The 25,273-nt window shown below is 41.9% G+C and overlaps 1 protein-coding gene across 1 annotated transcript; it reads left to right on the forward strand.

Moving 5' to 3' along the window:
* Positions 1 to 554: 554 nt before the first annotated feature.
* On the forward strand, positions 555 to 13,387 carry LOC109866900 (heat shock factor protein 1-like). Its single transcript, XM_031801076.1, has 13 exons — positions 555 to 2,095; positions 3,608 to 3,716; positions 3,890 to 4,017; positions 4,093 to 4,217; positions 4,786 to 4,861; positions 5,051 to 5,118; positions 6,361 to 6,460; positions 6,637 to 6,758; positions 6,888 to 7,079; positions 7,216 to 7,324; positions 7,491 to 7,556; positions 8,071 to 8,175; positions 10,098 to 13,387. Exons 1-12 carry the CDS (start codon positions 1,970 to 1,972, stop codon positions 8,128 to 8,130), a joined length of 1,281 nt encoding a protein of 426 aa, XP_031656936.1. The 5' UTR covers positions 555 to 1,969; the 3' UTR covers positions 8,131 to 8,175; positions 10,098 to 13,387.
* The last annotated feature ends 11,886 nt before the right edge of the window (positions 13,388 to 25,273 follow it).

Here is a 25,273-nt window from a genome sequence, read left to right on the forward strand (position 1 = left end):
AGTAGTTTATGTTAGGGTCAGTTTGTTATATCTGGAGTACCTCTCCTGTCCTATTCGGTGTCCTGTGTGAATCTAAGTGTGCGTTCTCTAATTCTCTCTTTCTCTCGGAGGACCTGAGCCCTAGGACCATGCCCCAGGACTACCTGACATGATGACTCCTTGCTGTCCCCAGTCCACCTGGCCGTGCTGCTGCTCCAGTTTCAACTGACCTGAGCCCTAGGACCATGCCCCAGGACTACCTGACATGATGACTCCTTGCTGTCCCCAGTCCACCTGGCCGTGCTGCTGCTCCAGTTTCAACTGTTCTGCCTTATTATTATTCGACCATGCTGGTCATTTATGAACATTTGAACATCTTGGCCATGTTCTGTTATAATCTCCACCCGGCACAGCCAGAAGAGGACTGGCCACCCCACATAGCCTGGTTCCTCTCTAGGTTTCTTCCTAGGTTTTGGCCTTTCTAGGGAGTTTTTCCTAGCCACCGTGCTTCTACACCTGCATTGCTTGCTGTTTGGGGTTTTAGGCTGGGTTTCTGTACAGCACTTTGAGATATCAGCTGATGTACGAAGGGCTATATAAATACATTTGATTTGATGCCATAACCGTGATTCATTGAAGGTGAGCATTCCTGAGCAGATGAGCTTTCCTGAGACAGTTTGTACAGAAATTATTTGGTTGTGCAAATCCACGGTTTCATCAGCTGTCCAGGTGGCTGGTCTCCGACGATCTGGCAGGTGAAGAAGCCAAATGTGGAGATCCTGGGCTGGTGTGGTTACATGTGGTCTGCGGTTGTGATGCTGGTTGGATGTACTGCCAATTTCTCTAAAATGAAGTTGGAGGCGGCTAATGGTAGAACAAGGAACATAAAATTCTCTGGCAAAAGCTCTGGTGGACATTCCTGCAGTCAGCGTGCCAATTGCACGCTCCCTCAAAACATGAGACATCTGTGGCGTTGTGTTGTGGGACACAACTTCCCATTTTAGAGTGGACTATTGTCACCAGCACAAGGTGCACCTGTGTAATGATTATGCTGTTTAATCAGCTTCTTGATATGCCACATCTATCAGGTGGATGAAATTATCACCAATAGGGATGTTAACCAATTTTCTGCACAACATTTGAGAGAAATAAGCTTTCTGGGATCTTTTATTTCAGTTCTTGAAGCATGGGACCAACACTTCACATGTTGGATTTATATTTTTGTTCAGTGTTTTTGTCATGTGACTAACCACAGATCAAGATACATAAAATTCGCATTCTCCAGGGATGCAAACAGGAATTCAAATGGCATGGTCACAAATAGGAACTCATTTATTTCTGACCAGGATTTGAAATTTATTTGATCAGATTTTTCAATGACACAAACAACCTCGCAAACAAATTTCTCAAAACATTGTGACACAAAACCAGTGGTTGTTGATACAAAAATCTTACAAACCACATACTGTACAATGTAGTCTTTCTAAGGGTTATATGATATTTGTGTTTGTCCTTGAGCTATGATGAGTCTGAGTGTAGATGAGTCTGTGAGTGTAGGTTGGTGTAATCATGGCCTTTATGAATTTTGATGAATGTGTGGTCTTTGAGACAACGACTCTCCTCTTGGAACTGGTCCTGAAAAGTTGTTCTTCTAGGAGTGTTTATATCTGGACACACACACGTACTCACCAGCGCTCCTGTGCTGGTGCTCCTATTGTTTTGCATGACAGTGTGGTATTATTTTAGGCTTTGTGATGGCCGGTATTGTTCCCCAGTGGGGTCTTTTGTGTTGGAGGGCTATGGTGACGCTGCAGGGGCAGGTTTGTGCTGACGCTGGCCTGTAGGGATGACAGGGCCTGATATGGCCGAATGAGTAGTCCAGAGAGAGTCAGCAGCAAAGCAGCTCAGAAATGGAGTAGGACCTGGGCACGTACACACTCTCTCATACACATTCTTAATAACAGTTTGTTCATCCAACTGAAGCACAGCCATGCAGGAATCTCCTGGCTCTATTGGTGTGGATGGGGGTTATGCCAGTAATGTGCCTGCCTTCCTAACCAAACTGTGGACCCTGGTCGAGGACCCGGACACCAACCATCTCATCTGCTGGAGTGCTGTGAGTACCTGAAGGACTTACACTTCTGGTTGGATAAAGAGAGTTAGCGGTATTTCATACAGTGGAATATATTTAATGTGTTTGATAGAAATGGCAATATAGAGAAGTCTATTTTAATGTAGATGCTATTTGTCTATTACTCAAGGATAGTTCTATGTTTGAACATCAAATCAATTGGTGACCATTTATACCCGGGTTAACAAAACAAGATATCTGTTTAAACCTTTGGTTAACTCGACACGTACTTGCCTGCCTTGCAATTCATCAGTGAAATTAGAAAATGCCTTTGTCTCGTTCCCTTTATAAAAGTATGGAAAATGTAATAAAAATAATGACTAGTATGTCAGCATTGTGTCTATGAAGGAGTGGTGAGACCACACACTAAGCACCCCTCGACATCTTTATTTTTGTACCTGATAATGTTATGCCGAAGACTCCACAATCTCGTTTACAGAGTCCTCAAAATGTCAGTGAGTAGCTATCTTTGAGAAAATTAAGAATGATTTCATCATGATCATTAGCTGATTTTTGTGTGCTGGACTCGTATTGGGACAGATATATTAACAATTACAACAAAAAAATTGAAATAATTTGGCCAACCTATTTTTAACACTAAAATAATGTGACACTGCAGGGCTCTTCAACCTTTTTCTTGCACAGTGACCGAAAAGCACAGAATGAAACAAAGTTGAGCACGTGAACGCAGGATAGCTTCACCGCTACATGGCAAAAAAGTTTTCACTACCAAGATTTGAATTTAGTTCAACTACCACCAAGTAGTTGAACTACATGTAGTTCACTAGGCTACTCCCCAACACTGAGCTAGAAAGGTAACACATTTTCACTTATAGCAGCTGTTTCGCTTGTTAAACAAAGATTAGCCATAGGTTGGTATTTTTTTAAATATCCAAGTTAAGAAATAAAGTTGTCATCATTAGAAAGAAGACATGCTGCTCTTTTCTACTGAAAATGTATTCATTCTGTTGTTGCTAGCAATATTCATAAAGACATTGGGAGGGGAATTTTCTACAAATATTTTCGCTGACCCTAGGTTGATTACCCCTGTGCTACTGGACTTTGACTAAGTGACAAAAGTGCATAATCTTGTCATTGATTTACTGTGAAATAGGTTGTGTACAGCTTACTGATAAATGTTTTTTCCCTCAACTTTCATTTCAGCATGCTTAAATTCTAAGAAATTAAAAAGGGAAGTGGCTAAGATTCCCCTGTCTGCTCGACTCCAGATAGGTTTTTCAAAAAGAACTAGGAAATGCAAAGTAAAGATTTTAATATGGCCTTCTTGTTGTAAAGCAAATAAGACTTCCTATTTGATCAACCTTGACATGATTTATAGGACTGAGCCTTATATGGTTTTGACACTAACGTCCTGGACTAAAAAGCATTGATCTGTGTCTGGGAAACTGGTTCTGAATGTTGAATTGAGGTAGTCAATGGCCAATCAGTGTTCCATAGAACTTAAACACAAACCCCTATTTTGGTTATGTCCCTCAGACTGGAACCAGCTTCCATGTTTTTGACCAGGGAAGGTTTGCCAAGGAGGTGCTGCCAAAATACTTCAAACATAACAACATGGCCAGCTTTGTCCGTCAGCTCAACATGTGTGAGTACCTCTCCTCAAAGAATAAAGACCCTCTCGGATATTTAGCAGTATTTAGAAGTGAATAGTGTAGGAATGACTTGTGTATTGTGTAGTGTAGGATAGGCATTCATTTGAGTGTTTGTGCCTCTGGAGGTGTGTGTGTTGTGTGCCGCTAACTGTGGACTGGTGTGCAGATGGCTTCAGGAAGGTGGTGAACATAGAGCAGAGTGGCCTGGTGAAGCCAGAGCGAGACGACACAGAGTTCCAGCACCTCTACTTCCTGCAAGGCCACGAACACCTGCTGGAGCACATCAAGAGGAAGGTGAGACAGAAACCTAGGAAATAAAACACACACACACACATACACACATGGTAAGTCCTCTGTGTGTGTGTTTAGGTCTCCATCGTGAAGAGTGAGGAGACTAAAGTACGACAGGAGGACTTGAGTAAGCTGCTGTATGAGGTGCAGGTGCTGCGCAGTCAACAAGAGAACATGGAGTGTCAGATGCAAGACATGAAACAGTAAGTAGGAAGAACAGTGTGCTGATACAACGCATCAATCATAACTATATCCACAATGTATGACACATGCTAAATCAATACAGTACTGTAGCTGGTTTAATGAAATTTAGTTTGAGGCACTGAACTGGGACAAAACATATTACTAATCTTACTAAGCCATATGCAACAGAGTCAAAGCAACTCATAGTCCATCCTCAGTAGTCCATGCATTGTCCCTGGCCGCATTGTATGTTCCAATGGTTTGGTCTATTGTCTACATTGGTTGAAGAGAACATTCAGCCGCTCACCTGACCGTTGCGCCCTATAGTAGTGTCCGGTGTGCTGGTCAGGTGCATGCGTCAAGGTAGTAGTACAGGTGATCTTGTCACATGTCTCTGTCTGATCTGGAATAGGTGGATGACATTTGGCTGAGTGCTCAGATATGACACATCAGGGTGAACAGGCTGAAATCAGAGCATTGCCTAGTCACACCATTTAATCACACATAGATCACACACATGCGGGGTGGTGAGTGAGGGGGTTGATACTGAAGTGATGAATGTCACAGTGGTCTGTCTTACTCCTCCAGGCAGAATGAGGTGCTGTGGAGAGAGGTGGTCTCACTGAGGCAGAACCACACCCAGCAGCAGAAAGTCATGAACAAGGTGAGAACCTCTGAACAAACATGACAATAGTGTGTGTGTGTGTGTGTGTTAGAGAGCGAGCAACAGGGGAGGAGTCAGTGTGTTACTTTGGTGCCAGTCTCAGAAACCCAGACCGCGGTACATTGTAAGAGGCAACCCGTCTGTCTAGAGACTTTGTGCTGCATCATTCTGTTTTTTGCTCCTTTATAGCTGATTCAGTTCCTATTCAGCCAGATGCAATCAAACGCACCCAGCACTGTAGGAATGAAGAGAAAGCTGTGAGTATACTGCTTCTCTTTGTAGTGTACACACACACACACACGTACACACACACACAAAGGCAAAGATTAACAATACATGCACTCAAAAACACACACACACAAACACACCTGAATGTACATACACTCATTAACACACTATACTAACAAATCGACAATAGTAACACAAACACTGCAGTGGGAACGGCCAACTCAGCTGGATGTGGTCAGCTGACGCGCTGCACAATCACAGTTGAGATGAATGGTGCTGAATGCTGAATCAGACCTACTGAGCTCTAAGCCCCTCACACACACACACACAATCACACCCCCCCTCCCATCCTCCCACACCACCCCACTTAACCAGGGCGCATGACCCTCTATCCTCTAAGAGAAATGCACTGTCAGCTTGTGTGACCCGTGTGAACAAATCGGTCGAAGGACAAGGCACAGTCACATACAACGCTCATATGTTCGCAGGTAGCCTAGTGGTTAGAGCATTGGGCCAGTAACCAAAAGGTTGCTGGATCAAATCCCAGACAAGGTAAACAAGGTAAAAATCTGTCGTTCTGCCCCTGAGCAAGGCAGTTAACCCATTAGAAGACGTGGATGTCGATTATGGCAGCTCCTCTCTGATTCAGAGGTGTTTGGTTAAATGCGGAAGACACATTTCAGTTGAATGCATTCAGTTGTACAACTGAATTACAACTGTCATGTCCATAACACCTAAAGATTTACAATCACAACTGACTACATTAACTGGACATTGTTCACATTCATCACTTTGGCTTAGCTGTGTTCTACAATACAATTCATGTTGTCATTGTGCCCTGCTGTTTGTGCTAAGTATTGGTTGCAGTAAATTAAACTGATAGAGATTGTGTACACAGCCTTGGCAAAATAGAAACAGTAGTGGCTGTTATAAGATAAATGAAAGAAAATATCACAAAAGTCAATTACATAGTGTAATTACTAACATACATTATTAACTTTTCTCAGTGTTTGAAAAGTAAGTGGGTTATTCAGTGTTTTAAGGTCTACGTGTTCTACTCAAGCCAAGCTCGTTTCTCAAAACTACCACTGCTTTCTTAGTCACCCTTGCAGTTACTTCCCCTTATCCTTGGCTCTCATCCAGTAAAGACGAGCAGACACGGCTCTCTATGGCTCTGTCAGTTCCATGGCATGTCATTGCACAAGAATATTTCCATTGACTCGCATTGTTTTCTCAATATTCCCCCTCATGGTGATGCATGGCCCACCCAGTCCCCTCATGTTGGATGTTGGCTCCACCACACCTCCAGCCTCTAAGTTCAGCCATAGCCACCAAATGGAGTCCCTGCATGAGCCCTTCTATATCCAGTCGGTGAGAACCCACTCTACCTTTTTGCTAGTTGTACTGCATTTATAGTTTCCATTTAGCATTGGGACATTATGATTATCATAAAATAAAGCCCTTTATATTTTGTACTGCACAGTGACTGTCAGGCTGTGAGCTTCACAAACCTTTAATCAAACTCTCTTACTGCTCCTTCTCTACAGCCATCTACAGAAACTGCCTCTTGCTCCAATAGTGCAATGACAGGAGGACCAATCATATCAGACGTTACGGAAATGTCACAAACCACCAACATGGCCATTCAAATGCAAACAGAGGAGACAAGGTGAGGATCAAAGGTCAAAGTCACCTTTTATCCTGTAGTGATTTCCAAAGTAAAAAAATCCAGAATCTAGCCTTATTCAGCATGGCTGATATAAACCGATAAGAATGCTGTGTATCTGTCCCCACACAGGGATAAGTGTATGATGCTTATCAAAGAGGAACCAGTGAGCCCAGGGGTGCGAGGCCGGGGGGAAGGTGTTCCACTGGGCTCCTGCGAGGTGTGTTCTGAACCCCCTGTCCTCCATGTTGCCATGGTACAGTCCGTCCTGGAGGGCAGAGGGTCTGGAGCAGAGAGGAGGAGCAAGAGACCTGCTCTGGAAAGGTACACCCCCCCCCCCCCCCCCCCCCCCCCCCACACACACACAGATAAACAGCTCTACATTGTTTTATTTTATTACATTAATATGTATTGTTTTCAAATGAAGCCCGAGTAGTGTGATATGGTGTGTGTGTTGTAGACCAGAAGTACCTGATGCTGTAGAGAATGTGGACATGAGTCTAGAGGACTTGCAGCTTCTCCTGAGGACCCACCAGCAAAGCGTGGAGCCCACCGCTGCTGTCATAGATGTGAGTAGGACACTCCGAAGCTTGGCAGACAGTGTGTTTAAAGCCTGTCCCCCGGAAGCACGGGGGAAACAACGTTACTGCAGAAACAGGCATAATAGCTCCCATGTGAAGTTTCTCTTCACTAGATAAGAGCTCATACTGATATGACGCTGTTCTGTCTTTACAGCCATTCAATTTCAACCTGCCCTTGAGTGAGTGGAACTTTAATGATATGGAGTCCAACCTAAAATCAGTGAGTAGAATATGTTTATGGTGTTTGAATTAGCTCTGCCCAGATATTATATCTTGAAGGCTAGTTATATATATATATATTCAGTGAAATCAACCAGTCAGTAAAGTCAACACAAGTTATGAGTTACTGTGATTTTCCACTAGTTGCCACAGCCACAAAGTTAAAATAGTATTTATCGTAAAATTCTGTCTTCATATAAGGTTAGCAGTGTGGTTTAGGTTAGAGTTAAGATTAGGTTACAAATCAGATTTTAAGAAGATAAATCGTAGAAATCGGCTGGGTTTGACTTTGTCTGTGGTAACTAGTGACGACCATTACTGTGTCAGCCATAAATGACTGGCTTTAGACAGACAAAGGCAGGTCATGGTAAAACCAACTTGTCAACATTTGACCTCACTTCTTGGGAGTATGAATCAGTGTGTGCTGTGCATGTAGCCTCTCTGCAGTTGGTTTATAGTACTGGTCAGTGTTATCTTTAGTAGTATCTAATCCCCCCATGGATCATGTGTTCCAGTACATGTTTCAGAGCCAGGAGGCAGAGGCTTACCCCAACGCTGGATGTGAGGAACAGTAACAGCTTGACAGATCAGCTGACACAGGCTAGTCCTGACAAAGACAGGTACAGTGAGTTGTTTTTTGGGGGTATCTGTACTTCACTATTTCTATTTGACAACTTTTACTCCACTACATTCCTAAGAAAATATGTACTTTTTACTCTCATACATTTTCCCTGACACCCAAAAGAGGTCACTACATTTGGAAAGCTGAGCAGAACAGGAAAATGGCCCAATTCTCACACATGTCAAGAGAACACGTGGTCATCCCTTCTGCCTCTGATCTAGCAGACTCGATCAACACAAATGCGTTGTTTGTAAATTATGTCACTGTTGGAGGGTGCCCCTCGCTATCCGGACATTTTTAAACAAGAAAACCATGCTGTCTGGTTTGCTTAATATAAGGAGTTGAAGTGATTTTAGCATTTACTTTTGATACTAATGTATATTTTAGTAATTGCATTTACTTTTGATACTTAAGTATATTCCAAATCAAATACTTTTACTCAATTATTCTACTGGGTGACTTTCACTTTTACTTGAGTCATTTTCTATTAAGACATCTTTACTTTTACTCAAGTATGACAATTGGGTACACTTTGAACCACAGGCCATTTCTAGAACTGGATCTTTGTGCGTGGTTGAATGATCATATGGGCAGCAGTGGCGTGTATTCGTGGATGCCAAGGGAAGCCAGGCTTCCCCCCCCCCCCAAAAAAATGACCAAGAAAAAAACATACAAATAATTTATTTTGTCTCTGTGTTTCATAAATTTCCTTAAATTCGCAAGAGGCTGAACATATCTTACTGGAGGAAGCATCCAATTGAACGAAACAGCGCCCCTCTGTCTCTGTATGTGTAGCCCATCTATGCTGTCTGGTCAAAAAGAGTATGCCATTGTTGCCGTCTGTAGCATTGAATGCAAGGGAAGGCAGCGAGCATTTGGCCCCCCTTGATCATTATTTAAATAAAATAATAACCAATCAGCGTTGAGCTAAACTGAGTGAGTTCAGCTGTGAATGGTCCTGGCGCACCAAAAAACAGTGTCAAGGGAAGCCAGTTTGCATTTGGCTTCACACCTATCACATATGAAGCCAAACAACATCGACATAACTTGAATTGTTATAACTCATTGTGTCATTGTCCTCCGGTAGCTAGCTAGCTAAAATTGTCCCTTTCCTAAATTAGCCATGGATGAAGATAGGGATTTGGGCTTGTGGTTTTACTTAATTCTCTGTACTGGCCAATGATTATAAAGGTGATTCTGATCAAACCATAAATGCATACATTGAGCCCCTGGCCTGAGAGGATGGAAGTTCAACATGTCGCTAGCTAATGTATATGTAGTTAACTAGCTGGCCTGGCACATTGTTGCTCATGAAAGAAAGTTAAGCTAGCGAGCAAGCATTTTAGTAACCTAGGACAACAAACTAAAAGCGTGTATAGACCGTTTAGGCAACATGAAAGATGATGGCATTGGCATTTTTCAACAAGTAGGCTGAGTCAACATGTTTTTTCCACTTACAGACAGACCGACAGCAAGCAGGACCGTGTACAGCCACATCAGATTTAGCTTTCGTTGATTGGACTAAATCGTTTTTGGTATCTTTTAGTTGTCAATGTATTAGACTTAGGTGATTAGATGATGAAATGGTGCTGGAATAGTGGAGGCAGTGCCTGTTTTCTTTGACACTTGCGGTAACTCTAAATCAATAGTTGTTTAGTAGTCCTAAAATGTCAAACATTAACTTGCTAGGTCATGTAACTGTTTGTTACATGCAATATGTTTTGTGGACATATGTTGTTCTCCGGTTTTGTGATGAAACAAAAGTTTATTGTCTCGGCCTTAGCTCATATGCCTTCACACTGAAATATAGACCTAACAGTTTATAGAGCAAACAACGCAATAGGTTGTAATATGGCAGTTTGGCAGTTTTTTTGACTGAGAATAGAAAATATTTACCTTTCTTTTGTGTTTCTGCTTTAGGCCAGAAAACAAGACATTCCTCAAGGCTCTCAGATGTGTTCCATCCGCAGTCGTCACGTCTTAGATCCAGCGCACCTGACCCAATGTGAGCAGAGCAGGAGAGATTCCTGTCACTCAGAGCTCTGTGGGCCCACCTTCCATCCACCAGACTGTCAGATCTGGGGAGTTTTTTTCAGAAGCACTATATGGCTTTTCAGAGAACCAGAGGTTAATCTATTTGGAATTATTCAGACTTCCTTCACTGAAGTTCAACAGTTTTATTGGTGGAGACCCTGGCAGTTTTCACTTCAAAAGTTGATCCGCAGGACATCCTGACATAAGCAATGTCTTCTCTCTCTAAAACTGGACTGAGCTACATTTCGAGTGCCTGACTGAGGGACTTCAACTCATGAAAGACCAACCGACCAGTTGATATTTCAAGGATAAATTCCTAGCACAGAATTGGAGTACAACCATCAAGTTCTACTATTCTCTGCCATCATTCCAGTGGTAGTATGCAAAGTTGCATCATACCAAAGTGGCCCAAGTTTGTAAGCACTTTAGTCTGTGTGTGAGAGTTTCTGCTTGTGGCGCTGATTTATTTCCCAAATAGCCCATTTGGTATGAAAATTATATTCTTGTGCAAATACTATATTTGTATTTCAAAATGATATTCATAAAATTACAGAAATAGTGTTATCTTCTGTATGTTTTAATGTGAGAGGTCTAGGAAATATTTATGATAGACTTCCCATTTGAAAAAACAATGAAGACACCATACATTGCTGTTTTGCACAATTTGTATCACAATTTATTCTTAATCACAATCCATATATTTCCCTTGAAACAGTGCATTTGGGCACTCCTGTGCACAAGAGTAACTTAGACAAATTGTTAAATACTGTGCATTAGTCAAATGTAGAAGAAGAGCTAGATGACCCAACTTCAGCTGACGTTTAGATAAGATCAATGTGTAGACTCACTAAACAGAGAGGAAAGAGAGATGTACTAGTGTCACTAAACCTGTGTCTGTCTATTTGTCTTTTCTCTTCCATCCATATAACTTTCTAGCTACCACATCTCTCTTTTTTTCTGATTAGTTTAACCTGATTTATTATAGATAAACATTATGACCTTCCATTGATTTTAGTCGTGGATAGAGGCAAAGTAACGTTTGATTTCAAGACAGATGAAGAGCCTCCCTAGAGCATTTGGACTCTACAATGCCTCCATTTGTTTCAGAGACAGGCCAAATCCCATATTTGGATTATACACAATATACAAACAAAAGTATGTGGACACCCCTTCAAATTAGTGTATTCAGCTATTTCAGCCAGACCCGTTGCTGACAGGTGCATATAATAGAGGACACAGCCATGCATTCTCAATAGATGAACATTGGCAGTAGACTGGCCTTACTGAAGAGCTCAGTGACTTTCAATGTGGCACCGTCATAGGATGCCACCTTTCCAACAATCAGTTCGTCAAATTTCTGCCCTGCTAGAGCTGCCCCGGTCAACTGTACGCACTGTAATTGTCTAGGAGCAACAACGGCTTAGCCGCGAAGTGGTAGGCCACAAGCTTTACAGAACAGGACCGCCGAGTGCTGAAGTGCACAGCATGTAAAAATCATCTGTCCTCGGTTGCAACTCACACTACCAAATTCCGAACTGCCTCTGGAAGCAACATCAGCCCAAGAACTGTTCGGGAGCTTCATGAAATAGGTTTCCATGGGAAAGCAGCCGCACACAAGCCTAGGATCACAATGTGGAATACCAAGCGTCGGCTGGAGTTGTGTAAAGCTCGCCGCCATTGGACTCTGGAGCAGTGGAAATGCGTTCTCTGGAGTGATGAATCAAGCTTCACCATCTGGCAGTCCGACTGACAAATCTGGGTTTGGAGGATGTCAGGAGAATGCTACCTGCCCCAATGCATAGTGCCAACTGTAAAGTTTGGTGAAGGAGGAATAATGGTCTGGGGCTGTTCATGGTTCGGCCCCTTAGTTCCAGTGAAGGAAAATCTTAATGTTACAGCATACAATGACATTCTAGATGATTCTGTGCTTCCAACTTTGTGGCAACAGTTTGGGGAAGGCCCCCTGATTCAGCATGACAATGCCCCAGTGCACAAAGCAAGGCCCATACAGAAATGGTTTATGGAGATCGGTGTGGGAGATCTTGACTTGACTGGCCTGAACACAGCTCTGACCTCAACCCCATCGAACACTTTTGGGATGAATTGGAACGCAGACTGTGAGCCAGGCCTAATCGCCCAACATCAGTGCCCAACCTCACTGATGGCTGAATGGAAGGAAGTCCCTGCAGCAATGTTCCAACATCTAGTGGAAACCCTTCCCAGAAGATTTGAAGCTGTTATAGCAGCAAATAGGGGACGCACTCCATATTAATGCCCATGATTTTGGAATGAGATGTTTCGACGAGCAGGTGTCCACATACTTTTGGTCATGTAGTGTGTCTTTATTATACAAACTCCAGAAGGTATGGATGTGGACTGATGATGTAGGAGGGGGGTGCAATACCCCCCCCCCCCCCCACCCTCTTTCTCAATGATCTGAGCAGGCTCATATGATTTTGATAGACATCCTATATTCCTCAGATAATTTGGAATTTGTGGAAAACCATCAGAATCTGAAGAAACACCAGTGCACTTCTTTTGACTGTGGAGGACACATCTACATGGAAAACAGCCCAGGTCTTGACAATCTTCCTTTTGAACTGATAATACTATACTGTGCAATATTACAGAGTTGTGAGAATTCACAAGGTTGCAATACATCAATGACCCTTGGAATGTATAAAGTAACTGTATCAGAGGCTGCATCTCATAAGTAACACCTGTAGACTATAATCTTAGAAGAGGGAAATGTAAGGTGGCGTATAATTGAAATTGCACTAAGAATTATCATTGTATTAGATTTAGCAGTGTTCATTTAGACTTAGTATTTATCAGTGTTTTCTTTATTACTGAAATATGAGTGTTTCTCTGATTTGCTAGGAGTGATACTTTACATTCAATTGGCATTGTATTTATTTTTTATTCATTTGCACTGATCAGATGTTGATGATCGGATGTTTTCAAATATAATGCTTGTCAAGATTGCAGACTCATCAAAGTATTTACATTTTTTGGATTAATCATCATCTTCTGTAACAAAAGAAATCCATCGTTATAATGCATCATTGTCTATGGCTTTGCAAGGACAGTGTTGTACATGGGCAGAACTGGACTAAAGTCACAATGAAACAAAACATGTATGCAATGACAATAAAAGTAGTTAAAAATAAAAGTGAGCATTTTACAAGTGCTCTCGTTTGTGTGTGGGGAGGGGAAGAGGGAGGGGTGGAGTATTTTACCAAAAAGAGACCTAGCATGAAATTATAGTATTTTCTCATGTATATGTGATCAGTAAAAAAAAATCTAAGCAGCATAATTATTTGACATGATTTCCGTAAGAACTATATGATAGCTGTTAACTAATCAAACATGTAAGGAGTGGGAGTAGAGGGTGGCACTGAGGGTAGAGGTTAACAAGCAGTACACATTCTAAGTCTTTTTGCTCCTTGTTACTTTCATCCAGTGGGATAGGATCCTGCTTACAAGACTCTGGGAAACCTGCAAGATCTTCTTGGATTAGGTTGAATTTCTGCCTGATCAGGGTCATCAGTATTAGATCCATGATGTCCAGTTTGAAGTTGGTGCTGTTGAAATGTGTAAGGAAAGAAATGTGCAAAGAATGCTAGAAAAGGTAGGCCAGTGTAAATTGTTGAGTAGGTGTCGTTCTTGAGAATGTTTTTTGGTTAATAGTTCCTCAACTTTGTGACATTGGATTTGTTTATGACAGGTGGATTTGTTTGGAGGCCATTTTTTCATGTAGCTGAATCTTCCCACTTGATTTGAATTCCGCAGTTTGCATCTGGTCATCCTCATGACTTGCTTTGCGGTAAACTGTCACCATGACGATCATCTGTACAAAATGTAAGAATGTTAACTACTTATTTTTCGCTAACTTGACCAATTCCACATACACGTCATGTTGGGAACTTGTAAATACGACCTTCCTACTGGGAAAATACACATGAACGCCCCTCCAACTTGTAATTACGACTGGAAACTCGGGTCTGATTTGTGGACGCTGATCTGTCCCACATGCTGAACTCGGATGTCCAATGAAAATGGCAGCGATTTCGGCTGTCAATGGTGAGAAGGTTTCTTGCTTTCCTTCCAAGCTCTGAGCACTTGAATGCCCAGTCGTTCCTCCGATCACTCCGACATGACACAACACTCAAACATAAAAAACAAGTTAGCTAAATACAATGTGTCTCAAATCAATTAGGTAACGTTAGCTAGCTACATTTTCTAACCTGAATGCATGTTCTCATATCTACACAGACTAGCAACTTGTTGTTGGCAAAGAAAGTAAACAGGAAGGAGTGACTAACATTAATTGTAGCTGACCTACTAGTATGGTCAATGTGTTCAGAGTTGGATCGTGTTTACATAGCTAGAGCAGCTATGTAATTATATTATTTTATTACACTTGGCTAGCTGTAACATTACATGTTTGAATTGATGACGTCTTCGCTTCTTTTGCCTTTGCTTCTTTTATGGGCATCGTAGCCAATATACTTTTCTGGAATAGGGTGGTGCTCTGGAGGTTTCCTTTCCACAAAGTGAAAAGAGCAATTGAGGGTATTTTCGGGGATTTATTAAAATGTGTGGCGTTGAGCCAAATCTGAATGGATGCCTCGTCTTTGAGGTGGGTGCAGATCGTATAGCAGTCCAGGGCGAACAAATGTCCCAGATTGTGCGGGACAGTTCTGCATTTTGGCTCTTTGTTCCATGTCCTGCAACCAAACAATCATATCTCGCATTTAATCAACGAATTAAAACACCTCAAATGGAGAAAAATAATGTAGATTTGCCCCATATTCTAGTCAGACATTCCAACCTGTCTCTTGCATCGTGTTGCATTTATGAAAATATATACAGTTGAAGTCGGAAGTTTACATCCACTTAGGTTGGAGTCATTAAAACTCGTTTTTCAACCACTATAACAAACTATAGTTTTGGCAAGTCGGTTAGGACATCTACTTTCTGCATGACACAAGTAATTTTTCCAACAATTGTTTACAGACAGATTATTTCACTTATAATTCACTGTATCACAATTCCAGTGGGTCAGAAGTTTACATACTCTAAGTTGACTGTGCCTTTCAACAGCTTGGAAAATTCATGTTGTGGGGGTGCTTTGCTGCAGGAGGGACTGGTGCACTAAACAAAACAGATGGGAGGAAAATTGTGAATATATTGAAGTACCATCTCAAGACATCAGTCAGGAAGATAAAGCTCGGTCTCAAATGGGTCTTCCAAATGGACAATGACCCCAAGCATACTTCCAAAGTTGTGGAAAAATAGCTTAAGGACAACAAAGTCAAGGTATGGGAGTGGCCATCACAAAGCCATGACCTCAATCCTATAGAACATTTGTGGGCAGAACTGAAAAAGCATGTGCGAGCAAGGAGGCCTACAAACCTGACTCAGTTACACCATCTCTGTCAGGAGGAATGGGCCAAAATTCACCCACTTTATTGTGGGAAGCTTGTGGAAGGCTACCTGAAATGTTTGACCCAAGTTGAACAATTTATAGGCAATGCTACCACATACTAATTGAGTGTATGCAAACTTCTGAACCTACTGGGAATGTGATGAAAGAAATAAAAGCTGAAATAAATCATTCTCCCTATTATTCTGACATTTCACATTCTTAAAATAAAGTTGTAATCCTAACTGACCTAAAACAAATCATTTTTACTGGGATTAAATGTCAGGAATTGTGAAAAACTTAGTTTAAATGTATTTGGCTAAGGTGTATGTAAATTTCCGACTTCAACAGTAAATAATAAGGATGTGGTACTGGTGATGTTAGACAATTCTCCAATCGTTGTTGAGGTCTCAAGTAGGCCAATAGGTCATAGGTCTATCGTCAACCAATAACATTCCTCAAATATTTTGGGCTTAATTCCAGCTAAACTTGGAGTGGTGGTTACCCAGACTGATTTTAATTTAAGTCAAGACTAGGCTAATTCTCCTTAATTTCATCCAGATTTTAAAAAATGACTTTCTGAGATATTGCTTAACTTCAGATAAATTATCTCTAGACTAGGAAGTCCCAGACTAAGGTAAGTATGGACTAACCAGTTAATCTTTGTGATCCTAGGGGATGACCTGAGGATGCTTCAGAAATCAGCGATTGGACCTAAACCAAAAAAGGTTGATGATCAAAACATTGTTTTAAAAAATCTCTCAGTTTCCCCCTATTATTATGATAGGTCTATACTGATGATATTATAGTAGTCATCGTCAAACAGAGTCAAGTATACTGAACAAAATTATAAACGCAACATGCAATCATTTCTACGATTTTAATGAGTTACAGTTCATATAAGGAAATCAGTCAATTGAAATAAAATCATTAGGCCCTAATCTATGGATTTCACATGACTGGGCAGGTGTACAGCCCTGGTTGGGCCTGGAAGGGCATAGGCCTACCCACTGGGGAGACAGGCCCAGCCAATAAGAATGAGTTTCTCCCCCACAAAATGCCCTTGTTACAGAGAGAAATCCCCCACCCCCTTCAGATGATCCTGCAGGTGAAGAAGCTGGATGTGGACGTCCAGGGAAGGCATGGTATATGATTATGAGGCCGGTTGGACTTACTGCCAAATTCTCTAAAAATCTAAATTAAATCAAATTTATTTGTCACATACACATGGTTAGCAGATGTTAATGCGAGGGTAGCGAAATGCTTATGCTTCTAGTTCCGACAATGCAGTAATAACCAACGAGTAATCTAACTAACAATTCAAAAAATTACCAAAACAAGGGGATAAAGAATATGTACATAAAGATATATGAATGAGTGATGGTACAGAGCGGCATAGGCAAGATGCAGTAGATGGTATCGAGTACAGTATATACATATGAGATGAGTATGTAAACAAAGTGGCATAGTTTAAAGTGGCTAGTGATACATGTATTACATAAAGATGCAGTAGATGATATAGAGTACAGTATATACGTGTACATATGAGATGAATAATGTAGGGTATGTAAACATTATATTAAGTAGCGTTGTTTGAAGTGGCTAGTGATATATTTTACATCAATTCCCATCAATTACCATTATTAAAGTGGCTGGAGTAGAGTCAGTGTGTTGGCAGCAGCAACTCAATGTTAGTGGTGGCTGTTTAACAGTCTAATGGCCTTGAGATAGAAGCTGTTTTTCAGCCTCTCGGTCCCAGCTTTGATGCACCTGTACTGACCTCGCCTTCTGGATGATAGCGGGGTGAACAGGCAGTGGCTCGGGTGGTTGTTGTCCTTGATGATCTTTCTGGCCTTCCTGTGACATCGGGTGGTGTAGGTGTCCTGGAGGGCAGGTAGTTTGCCCCCGGTGATGCGTTGTGCAGACCTCACTACCCTCTGGAGAGCCTTCCGGTTGTGGGCGGAGCAGTTGCCGTACCAGGCGGTGATACAGCCCGGCAGGATGCTCTCGATTGTGCATCTGTAGAAATTTGTGAGTGCTTTTGGTGACAAGCCGAATTTCTTCAGCCTCCTGAGGTTGAAAAGGCGCTGCTGCGCCTTCTTCACAATGCTGTCTGTGTGGGTGGACCAATTCAGTTTGTCTGTGATGTGTACGCCGAGGAACTTAAAACTTACTATCCTCTCCACTACTGTCCCATCGATGTGGATAGGGGGGTGTTCCCTCTGCTGTTTCCTGAAGTCCACAATCATCTCCTTAGTTTTGTTGACGTTGAGTGTGAGGTTATTTTCCTGACGCCACACTCCGAGGGCCCTCACCTCCTCCCTGTAGGTCGTCTCGTCGTTGTTGGTAATCAAGCCTACCACTGTAGTGTCGTCCGCAAACTTGATGATTGAGTTGGAGGCCCTTGTGCCCTCTCCTGTACTCCCTGTTCAGGAGTACAGGAGAACGCACCCTTGTGGGCCCCCAGTGTTGAGGATCAGCGGGGTGGAGATGTTGTTACTTACCCTCACCACCTGGGGGCGGCCCGTCAGGAAGTCCAGTACCCAGTTGCACAGGGTGGGGTCGAGACCCAGGGTGTCGAGCTTGATAACGAGTTTGGAAGGTACTATGGTGTTAAATGCTGAGCTGTAGTCGATTAACAGCATTCTCACATAATTATTCCTCTTGTCCAGATGGGTTAGGGCAGTGTGCAGTGTGGTTGAGATTGCATCGTCTGTGGACCAATTTGGGCGGTAAGCAAATTGGAGTGGGTCTAGGGTGTCAGGTAGGGTGGAGGTGATATGATCCTTGACTAGTCTCTCAAAGCACTTCATGATGACGGAAGTGAGTGTTACGGGGCGGTAGTCGTTTAGCTCAGTTACCTTAGCTTTCTTGGGAACAGGAACAATGGTGGCCCTCTAGAAGCATGTGGGAACCGCAGACTGGAATAAGGATTGATTGAATATGTCCGTAAACACACCAGCCAGCTGGTCTGCGCATGCTCTGAGGGCGCGGCTGGGGATGCCGTCTGGGCCTGCAGCCTTGCGAGGGTTAACACGTTTAAATGTTTTACTCACCTCACTGCAGTGAAGGAGAGTCCGCATGTTTTGGTTGCAGGCCGTGTCAGTGGCACTGTATTGTCCTCAAAGCGGCCAAAAAAGTTATTTAGTCTGCCTGGGAGCAAGACATCCTGGTCCGTGACTGGGCTGGTTTTCTTTTTGTAATCCGTGATTGACTGTAGACCCTGCCACATACCTCTTGTGTCTGAGCCGTTGATTTGCGATTCTACTTTGTCTCTATACTGACACTTAGCTTGTTTGATTGCCTTGCGGAGGGAATAGCTACACTGTTTGCATTGGGTCATGTTTCCGGTCACCTTGTCCCGATTAAAAGCAGTGGTTCGCGCTTTCAGTTTCACGCGAATGCTGCCATCAATCCACGGTTTCTGGTTTGGGAATGTTTTAATCGTTGCTATGGGAACGACATCTTCAACGCACAGTTCTAATGAACTCGCTCACCAAATCAGCGTATTCGTCAATGTTGTTGTTTGACGCAATACGAAACATATCCCAGTCCACGTGATGGAAGCAGTCTTGGAGCGTGGAATCAGATTGGTCGGACCAGCGTTTAACAGACCTCAGCGTAGGAGTTTCTTGTTTTAGCTTCTGTCTGTAGTCGGGGAGCAACAAAATAGAGTCGTGGTCAGCTTTTCCGAAAGGAGGGTGGGGGAGGGCCTTATATGCGTTGCGGAAGTTAGAATAGCAATGATCCAAGGTTTTACCAGCCCTGGTTGCGCAATCGATATGCTGATACAATTTGGGAGGCACTTTATGGGAGAGAAATTAACATTCAATTCTCTGGCAACAGCTGTGGTGGACATTTTTGCAGTCAGCATGCCAATTGCACGCTCCATCAAAATTTGAGACATCTTTGGCATGTGTTGTGTGGCAAAACAGCACATTTTAAAATGGCCTTTTATTGTCCCCAGCACAACGTGTACCTGTGTAATGATCATGCTGTTTAATCAGCTTCTTGATACGCCACACCTGTTAGGTGGATGGATTACTGTATGTTGGCAAAGGAGAAATGCTCACTAAAAGCAGTGTAAACAAATGTGTGCACAACATTCGAGAGAAATAAGCTTTTTGTGCATATGGAACATTTCTGGGATTTGTATTACAGCTCATGAAACATGGGCCCAACACTTTACATGTTGTGTTTAACATTTTTGTTCAGTATAGCTTGCTAGCAGTGCGACGTGCCAACTGGGTGTGCAAACACAAAGTAAATAAAGATGCCTTCTTCTTCATGTGGCTTTTTGGCAGACAAGACGCTGTGTTGTGTATTGCTGTCTTTCGCAGGTCGGAGAGTGGATTGCACATATTGGTCACCAAAAAAAAGGGGGTATTGGGAAAAACATACACGTTCTAATTTTTCGCACCTATAGCACCGAAGCGGGTTTGGAACATAGCCCTCACAGAATAGCAAATATAACCTAATGTAGAAACTCTGTCAAAGCTCAACAAGACAGACGGTATTCTGTCACGCCATTGCCACCGGGTCTACGTCTCACCAAACGGTGGGTGTCACAAACACTAGGAATATACCTTTTCATTTGATCCACCACTACATTCAAGGCTACCCCACTGATCATTCCTTTTAGCGGTGCCCTGCTCCAGAGAGCAAAGCACACCACAGGTTGAGCACTGAGCTGCATGACGCGAAGCTCCCACTTCACCTCAGAGGCGGATACACAAAAAAATCTAAACAATTTCACTTCTCGAAAATCTCACAGATGTAACCATTCCCAGTTTGTCCTTTACCCAGCTTGACACAATGTATGGGGTCGGCCAAAAAGCAGGAATCCATGATTTAAAAAAATCGCACTCATACCGGTCCAAAATTGTCTCTGGTAGGACTCTCAGGGCAAATGTTGGAAGACATCTGTCATCACAGATAGGCACGCTACATCCTGGACTGGCTCAACCCACAGTCGATTTTTTTAAATTCGCATGAAAATCGGTCGCAAATTGGATGGAAACCTAGCTATTGGCAATAATGGACAATAAAATCACTTTGCCATCACGTTCTAGGTAAAAGGGTTACACTTTGAGCCATTCTGAATGGTAACACCTTGACAAGAAATTGTCATTTTCCCATCACAGAGTAAAACCACAAGAGTGATGCATTCCAGGGAAGGAGGAGTTGATTATTTCAGTTTCATTTTAGATGGTTAACCAAATAACTAGACAGCTTTTGCCTGTCTTCTGGAGAATTCTGTGGTGGCAAACAAGCATGCATAGTGGTAGAGACCGACACTTGGTTAACTTTGGTTAACCATCTAAAATGAAACTGAAATAATAAACTACAGTGGTAGGCTTGATTACCAACAATTATTTTCAATGACAGCCTAGGAACAGTGGGTTAACTGCCTGTTCAGGGGCAGAAAGATAGATTTGTACCTTGTCAGCTCGGGGATTCGAACTTGCAACCTTTCAGTTACTAGTTCAACGCTCTAACCACTAGACTACCCTGCCGCCCATTCCTTTACTTAGATTTGTGTGAATGAGGTAGTAGTTGTGGAATTGTTAGATATTGCTGCACTGTCTGAACTAGAAGCACAAGCCTTTTGCTACATAACATCTGCTATCCATGTGTATGTGACCAATACAATTTGATTTGAGTTGGGTGTGCTGGCCTTCCTGTCATCTTACTCTAATGGTGACCTGTCCCCGGTCTCTTGGTTTCCATAGCCTTTCACACCTATGCTGACCTTTTTGAATTTAAATATATAAAAATCCATGTCATGAGAATCTGTATGTGTTTTTCTGTTTTCTCTACAGTACCCCTACATCCCAGCACACATGACCAAACCCAAGGAGCACAATAATCTCTTCCTTTTTCACTTGAGGAAAAATGTCATGTTTGACTGTGGCATAGTTCATATCGATTGATTATAACCTGGTGACTGCCCCTCTGTTTGAGCTGTATGACAATGAACCAGGCTACGAGCCAATCATATCCCGTCTCCCACAGCTTGTGAGCAGGTAAGGTACTCCTGTATATTCACCATAATATGAAATACTGTAATTCATAAGACAAAATTCAATTAATTCAGCTTGAAGATGGACAGACATGTGCATTGTTTTTAGATTAGTTTGTATATTCACAATACAACCTTTTATTTTTGTTGCAGGTTCAACTTAATTGACAATTAAATCCCAACAACCTGTGTGTGGCGACCAAGGACTGTCTCTGTGAGTTCAGTCTGGACAGAGGAAAAGGGGCAAGCAGGATTTCACTACACCTACCTTTAAACAGAGTGCCCAGGGGCACTAAACATTTGAATATTGATCTGTATAGAAAATAAAGATCATGTTATTCATCTTTTTCTGTCAACTTTTTTTATTTGTACAGATTTATAACGTTGTGACATGAAACCTTTTGTATTCACACAAAAGTGTAATTTTTATGTTGGTGTAGATGTTAACAAAATAAAACAGTGTGCTTTTGTGTTTTTTAATCATCGTAACATACTTCATTGTCTTTCTTAACTCCTTGGTAATTCATTAAAAAGTCAGCTTTTATTTTCAATTAAAGATGGCTTTAAAACATTAAACTTAGAAACCGTTTTCTTTAATATACTGACCAGCTTGTCATATTGCTGTTTCAATACTAGTGATAGCTTAGCTATTACACCAGTCTAAACAAGTTACAAAAGTTAGTCTATTCCAACTGATCACCATAAGGCTATTCTACGTCAATAGTGGTGTATAGAATGTTGTTCATTCGTCAATTAAGCATATTGTTCATATGATGACAATATGACAACTTCCATCTTAGTGGCCATAAGTGACAGCATACCTGGACTGATATCGAAAGCAAGACGTGTGCTGCCAGTGTGTCTTTTGAGCCAACAACTTACACAACAGTTGTGGTCATTGGTTTTAACATCTCCAAAGTGTTGTTATAACCTCAATTCTTGATACTGGTCATGTGTCATATGCTGATAAAGAATGTTACAATATAGCTTTGTAAAAATGGAATAGTCAAGACAAGGATCAAACGGGACTAGCTATAAATGTCCAGTATATTCAGAGCATTGGGAATGGAGAATAGCAGAGCTTCTAACCTCCAGGATCACAGCTTTGTCAGGCAACTACTTACCATAACATCTATAATCAAGAAAAATGGATGGACAATGTCCACAGATTGTTTATTTTCTTCAAATTATTTTTAGTATGCGGACATTTTATTTTGCTGTAATCTGCTATCTACCACTGTTGCCCTCAAATATCTATCTTCTTAATAAATGCAAAATTATGTAAAATGCTTCCGGTGATACACAATGTATAGAATATTTTTGAAAAGGTGCCAAGTAGGCTAACATTTGATTGGTGAACCAAGTGTGTGGGGGGGGGGGGGGGGGGGAGTAGATGTTGTCATGCTCATTTAAAACATGAACCAAGTTATTTTCCTGAGCTTCTAGTTTCTCTTCACTCTGCTGTGGAGTACTAACACAAAGCCATTTCACCATGCAGCCGACCAACTTTTCTACCTCCTTCAACTTTGATGGGAACCTTACTTCCAACTGTACCACCATCTTGGACAGCAACCTCACCTCCAACAATACATCCAGGGACGTTAGTGTTCTAGCCCCTTGCTTGGTTCTGGGGCTGTGCTTTCTAGTGGGACTGCCTTGCAATATGGCAGTGATCGTCACCATTGCTAAAAAAATCAAGCACATGACGTTGAAGGAGAACGAGAGCTTCTCTCTGAAGTTGATCCTGAGCCTAGCTGTCTCAGACACTTTGTCCCTCAGCACCATCCCTCTGGTCATCTACGTACTGACCTATGAATGGACCCTTGGTACTTGGATGTGTGGCCTCTCCACCTACGGCCTGTACTGCTGTTTGTATGGCAGTGTTCTGAATGTCACCTTGATAGGTGTGCACCGGCACTGCATTGCGAAGAATGAGACTAGAAACACAATGAGCAACAACCCTTCCAAGGAGCGACACCTCAAGGAGCGACATAATAAGATGCTGGTGGGCCTCTGGGTACTGGTGTGTGTCCTCGCTTTCCCCATTGTCTTCACTCGAGGGGTTGAGTCCAAGAGGGGACGGCTGAGGTGCCAAAGGAGTACAAAGTTGGAATGGGAGAAAGTGTCAATAATTCTGATGGAGACTATTTTTGGGTTTGTCATCCCTTTCTCCATCCTGGCCACATGTTACTTTTGTTTCCAGAAGAGGACCAAGCCAAAGGATACAGAAGAGGAATGCTCAATGCATCGAAAGGCTGTCTCAAGGCATCAGAGAATGAAAAATCTAGTGACCAGCATTTTAGTAACCTTCTTTATATTCTGGATGCCTGTAAATATCATCAATGCGGTAGATATTGCAGCTACTTTAGTCAGAACGGCTCATCTGGAAGAATACAACCACATTAAATATTTTAGGAGGATGGTTGGGGATAATGCCAAGGCTCTGTTCTTAATCAACAGCTGTTTGAACCCCTTCTTGTATGCCTTTGTGTATGAAAGACAAAAGAGAATTAAGCAACAGAATCAGAATCAAACCAACCCCATGAATGCAACTTCTGTCTGATTATTGTGATTACTGCAGTAGCTTCGTGTGGGGCCAACACAGTGGTGTAGTGCAATCAGGCAGGTGATCTAACAAGTTCTTTGGCAGAATACGTGTTTGCATTTTGGTTGTAACATTTACATGACTTTGAACTTTCAGTGGACAAACCCACGAGTGTCTTTCAGAACCCCTTCTAAAACCCCACCTGTTTTGGTTGTTTTCAGTGACTCTTTGTTACTTCCCCTTTCTGTTCGAGCGAAATGTTTGGTTTTCTTGCTGGGGAACGTAAAATATGTTATAAATGAATGTTTTTATTACTAACCAATAATTATTTTATGATTAGAATAATATAAGGATACATTTTGTGGTATCTTTTTAGATACTTAAATACATCATTGTGTTTTACACAAGCCAGAATCCGAATGAATCAAAGTCGAATAGTGGATGATCCGAATCTCTCTGCAAGCCCTCTCATTTTGTCTTTTTCCTGTGTTCAAAGCATGTTTGATTTTTCTATATTTATTTGATGGGTAGTATTTTGTGATCGCTTGTCAAATGTAGGCCAGTGTGGTTTGTCTCTGACCTTTATAGCTCTCTGTCTCTCAAAAGTTTCCAGTGAAACACCAAAACACTTGGTGGATAAAAAATAATCAGAGCAAAACTATACAATTCTGCCTCCTGAAACATGCCTCCTGAATATTTCACAATCTTTTCATTAAAACTCATTGATTTGCTGAATGAAATGTTTGCCACTAAATTGGTATCAGGTACCTGATTATGAATTGACCAAATAACTATTTTATATGAAGAAGAAAAACCATATCAAGGCTTTGAATAAAGTGCATATTATAATAGTGTATCATCTGTTCCTTCTGTGTAGAGAAACATCCTGATAACATCGTTGTTTTATGTTTTAATTCATGATGAATGTAATTATCACTGAACAATGCTGCTGCATTGTGCAGTTATTTGATGTATTTTATGGTGAAAAGAATTGCTAATAAATCATTGCCTGTGGTGGCTTGATGTACTGTACATGTAGAAGAAGTAAACAGCTATTTGTTTGTTAT

This window comes from Oncorhynchus kisutch, linkage group LG22, assembly GCF_002021735.2.
Source record: "Oncorhynchus kisutch isolate 150728-3 linkage group LG22, Okis_V2, whole genome shotgun sequence".
In the NCBI taxonomy this organism is placed as follows: Eukaryota; Metazoa; Chordata; class Actinopteri; order Salmoniformes; family Salmonidae; genus Oncorhynchus; species Oncorhynchus kisutch.